This window comes from Dipodomys spectabilis, unplaced genomic scaffold (assembly GCF_019054845.1).
Source record: "Dipodomys spectabilis isolate Male_0828 unplaced genomic scaffold, ASM1905484v1 ptg000002l, whole genome shotgun sequence".
Lineage (NCBI taxonomy): Eukaryota > Metazoa > Chordata > Mammalia > Rodentia > Heteromyidae > Dipodomys > Dipodomys spectabilis.
In genome coordinates this window covers 30618612-30623568 of record NW_024870679.1, presented here as the reverse complement: position 1 = coordinate 30623568, position 4957 = coordinate 30618612, and the positions used below count along the sequence as shown (strand labels likewise).

The 4957-nt window shown below is 39.1% G+C and overlaps 1 protein-coding gene across 1 annotated transcript; it reads left to right on the top strand.

The window, feature by feature from the left end:
* The first annotated feature begins 3488 nt into the window (after positions 1-3488).
* LOC122112542 (ubiquitin-conjugating enzyme E2 L3-like) lies at positions 3489-3940 on the top strand. Its single transcript, XM_042685372.1, has 2 exons — positions 3489-3514; positions 3598-3940. Exons 1-2 carry the CDS (start codon positions 3489-3491, stop codon positions 3938-3940), a joined length of 369 nt encoding a protein of 122 aa, XP_042541306.1.
* Positions 3941-4957: the final 1017 nt, after the last annotated feature.

Below are 4957 nucleotides of genomic sequence, written 5' to 3'. Positions count from 1 at the left end.
GATTCCTCAGCATTTCAAAATAATATTTATGTTTTGCATTGGGTAGAATTCTAATATGACCATCAATGATTCATGGCCCTGTATGATTTTCTAGTTACCATTATGGGGATTTGATATACTATTGCTTCTCTGATTAGGTTACCTTTTAAAACACTCGATCTTAAAATATTACCTGGATTTAATGTGGCAAGCTCTTAAAAAGCCTCTCTCTAGAACTGAAAACCCAGAAATGAACCCACAGACCTATAGCCACCTAATCTTCGATAAGGGAGCCTAAAAATAGAATGGAAGAAAAACAGCCTCTTCACTAAATGGTGCTGGAAAAATTGGTTAATCACTTGTAGAAAACTAAAGCTACATCCTTATTATATCACCCTGCACCAGAATCAATTCCAAATAGATCAAAGACCTCTGAGTCAAAGCAGACATCCTGAAAACATTACAGGATGGAATAAAAGAAACCCTAGGTCTCCTTGGCACAGGCTGAAATTTTCTTAATAGAGACCCAGAAACACAACAAATCAAAGAAAGTTTGGACAAATGGGATTGTAAGAAGTTGCAGAGCTTCTGTATGGCAAAGGACATAGCAAGATCAATAGAAAACCCACGAATTGGAGAAGATTTTCACTAGCTATACAACGGACAAGGGTCTCATATCTAAAATATACCTGCATTTTGTTTTGTTTTTGTCAGTTGTGGTGCTTGAACTCTGGGCCTGGGCATTGTCCCTGAGCTCTTTAGTTCAAGGCTAGCACTCTATCACTTGAGCCACAGTGCCACTAAGGCAATAATGCTTGATGAGAAATGTACTCGTTATATTGCCCATGTAATTGTAACTCCTCTGTACGGTAGTCTCACTATATATATATATATATATATATATATATAGAGAGAGAGAGAGAGAGAGAGAGAGAGAGAGAGGGAGAGAGACATATATATATATATATATGAAACTAAAAAAATTAAATCCCCCCAACAACAAATCCTCAGAAAAACAACTGCCCAATAAATAAGTGGGCTAAAGACTTAAGAGAAACTTCTCTGAAGAGGAAATAAGAATGGCCAATAGACACATGAAAAAAATGTTCAACTTCTCTAGCCATAAAAAAATGCAAATCGAAACAATATTGAGATACCACCTCACCCTAGTTAGAATGGCTATCATCAAGAACTCTAATAACAACAGATGCTGGAAGGGACATAGACAGAAGGGAACCCTACTGCATTGTTGGTGGGAGTGTAAACTTGTTCAACCACTTTGGAAAGTAGTATGGAGTTTCCTCAGAAGACTCCACATAGAGCTCCCCTATGACCCAGCAATCCCACTTTTGGGCATTCACCCAAATGATCACAAACAAGACCAAACTAAAGCTACCAGCACAACTATGTTTATTGCAGCATTATTTACCATAGCTAAGATATGGAACCAACCCTGATGCCCCTCAGTAGATGAATGGATCAAGAAAATGTGATATATTTACACAATGGAATTCTCTGCCTCCATCAGAAAGAATGACATTGCCCCATTTGTTAGGAAATGGAAAGACTTGGAAAAAATTATATTAAGTGAAGCAAGCCAGGCCCAAAGAAACATAGGTCCCATGGTTTCCCTTATTTGCAATAACTAGTATATGTCTCAGACAAGCAGTAAAGGTCAGATAAGATGATGTTAAAGGAAATGAACCCCAAGAAAAGGACACAGTGTTTTTTTCTTTCTTGTTATTGTTTCTAACATATTTATAAGGTATCACATGATTTTTTTTTGTTTCTTTGTATGTCCCTCCCCCACAGTATAACCGCTGTTTTCACTGTATTTGATGTTGGTATAATTTGGGGATGGGAAGGGGAAAACAAATTGTTTAAATAGGGGTACAGGTGGACCCTTTGCAACAATGAGATGTACAAGGCGTTATGTCAGAAAACGAACTTTACAATTTAGGTGGGGTGGGGCGGAGTGTAGTTGTAGAGCTGAGAGGGAAGGGATGGTAGGGGAAAAACAAAAGAGGAGGCAACAATGCTTCATAAGAAATGTACTCATTACCTTGCTCATGTAACTGTAACCCCCATGTACGGTATTTTCACAATAAAAACCATACTTAAAAAATAAAAAAATATTACAGATCAGTCTATGTCAAAAACGAACTATAATTTAGGCGGGGGGGGGGGGACTAGGGGGGAGTGTAGTTGTGGAGATGGGAGGGAAGGGATGGGAGGGGAAAATCAAAGGAGGAAACAATAATGCTTGATTTAAAAAAATGTACTCATTACCTTGTTCATGTAACTATAATCCCTCCTCTGTATTTTCACCATCAAAAACTTATTTAAAAAAAAAGAAAAAAGAAATGTACTTATTACCTTACTCATGTAACTGTAACCCCTCTGTACAGTATTTTCACAATAAAAAACTTATTTTAAAAAAGGCCTCTCTCTGTAGAAAGGTATTCCAAACAAGAGAAACTTATTTGTGGCTAGTTTCAATGATGGAGGAATATGACAAAGAATATTAACATCTCTTAGCTGCTAAAAGCTACTGACAATCTCATATCCTACAAGATAATAGACACTGTATCAGCACAATTGCCAGAAACTGAATTCTGGCATTAACATAAAGGATCTTGGATGAGGACCTTAGTTCATATCCAGACTTCTGCCCTACAAAAACTGTGATGCAGTAACTTGCATAATTTTAAGTCATTTAGTATTGTTCATGGTTAAATGTCTCTTCTTTGGGAGTCTGAGATTCTGGGGAATATTGTTAAAAGTCATCTTAGACAGAAAAGCTTTATTTCCTTATACATATTTCCAATGAGCCATAATAACTAGAAGTGGAATGTGGCTCAAATGATAGAGCACTAGCCTTGAGCAAAAATGCTCAGGGACAGTGTCCAGGCCTTGAGTTCAATTCCCAGGACTGACACAAAACAAAACAAAGCAAAGTAAAAGTTATTTTCTTTTTTAGTTTCCTTGGATATTCTTCTTTGCTTAGTTTTATTTTTCATGCAAACTTTTAGAAGCACTTTTTATAACTCCAGAAAAATAAAATGTGTGTTATGAATAAATTAACACAGAGACAACCGATTTTTTTTAAACTTGAGCATTTCTAACTCAAGAATATTTAACTCATTCTACTCTTTATGTCTCCATTTATCAAACAGAAAAATATATGTTGTTTAAGTTGGAGTCCTAATTATTAACACGGATTTGTTTCTAGGAGACAGTTGGATTGGAAATTGCATAAGGTGGTTAAAATGCAAATGTTGTGACCTGTGCTTAGTCTATAAAAAATGAGAGATAGATATGAATTGGGTTTGGAATAGAGGAAGAACTAATAGAGAAGCTCATACCAGCTAGAGATGCTGTGGAGGCTTGCAAAGGTGCCCGCAAGCTAAGGACATCCTGAGAACATGGGAGGTAAGGCACTTCCATGTTTCCAAAGGTGTTCATAAAAGAGAGGGATAATCCGGGAAAGCAGCAGCAGCAGATTCAAGATGGCGGCCACCAGAAGGCTGATGAAGTAGCTTGAAGAGATCTGCAAATGTGGAGTGAAAAACTTCCATAACATCTAGGTTGATGAAGCTAATGTATTGACTTGGCAAGGGCTTATTGTTCCTTTGATAAGGGGGCCTTCAGAACTGAAATCAACTTTCCAGCAGAGTATCCATTCAAACCACCGAAGATCACATTTAAAACAAAGATCTATCACCCCAACATTGATGACAAAGGGCAGTTCTGTCTGCCTGTTATTAGTGCTGAGAATTGGAAGCCAGCAACCAAGACCGTCCAAGTAATCCAGTCCCTCATAGCACTGGTGAATGACCCCCAGCCTGAGCACCCCCTCCGGGCTGACCTAGCTGAAGAATACTCTAAGGAGCCTAAAAAATTCTGTAAGAACGCTGAAGAGTTTACAAAGAAATATGGGGAAAAGCGACCTGTGGACTGAAATCTGTCGTGAACGATTCCAGCAAGTGTGAACAGAGACCCTGAGCAAAGCAGGACTCTGTGGAAATTTGACATGTGCCACCGCCTGGCGTTCACTTGTGACAGTTACTAACTTTCTACAGTTTTCTTAATCAAAAGTGGTCTAGGTAACCTGTAAAGAAAGGACTAAAAATTTCATATGTTCTAGTTCGGCTTTCTTTGTTTTAAAAATCACGGCTTCAATCTACTTCAAAAGAATGGCGTTTCTTTTCTTGTCCAAATTTACCCCAAATCTTCAGGTTAGTCCAGAGGGTTGGGAAAAAAAAAAAAAAGGTTGTGATTCCTTTCCCTCTCCTGCCCTTGCAACTCCCACTTTCTTGCATTTAGTTTATTTTTCAAGTAATTCACTTCCCCAGGCCCAAGTCTTATTGCCTCCCTCTACAAACTGGCAGTGGTGACTTTTCTTCTGTCACACTGCCCTGTGGGAGCAGGTTCAGACTTTTCCTGATACCAGTTTATAACATCCTTTAAAAAAAATGACAATAAAAGCAAGCATCCACACTCCACGCACATACCTCCTCTCTTTAAAAATTATTAATAAAAAAAAAAAAAAAACAAGAAAGGCCACCCAAAGAGAGGCCCAGCTCCTGTATAAAATCCTGGTTGTTTCCACAGTACTGTGGATGGAATGGGCAAAAGCTCCACTGTTTGTATGTGGCCAGGTCTGTGGTGATCCTGGTGTTAGGGCCTGCCAGTTGAGGATGCTGTGCACTTGTGTGATGAATTTCTCACCAGAAAGCTCTCAAAGGTCAGCATCCCTTCATGCAGCCATGTTCGAAGATCCACTGGTCATCATAAAGCAAAAGCCAGAATATTCTTTTGGAGTTCCAAGCTCCTCTACCACCGAGCTCCTCTCCCATCTGAATAGGCCACAGAGCTCTCCAACTCAGTGCGCCAGTCCCACCACAGCCCTCCCTTGGCAGATTGGACCCTGTGCAGAATTGGAATTGGGACTCAGCACCAGTCTGGGGTCGCTCGG

Coding starts and splice junctions, on each gene's coding strand:
- LOC122112542 (XM_042685372.1), top strand. CDS start 3,489: ATGGCGGCCACCAGAAGGCTGATGAA. Junction 3,515..3,597: donor GCCACCAGAAGGCTGATGAA/GTAGCTTGAAGA, acceptor TGACTTGGCAAG/GGCTTATTGTTCCTTTGATA.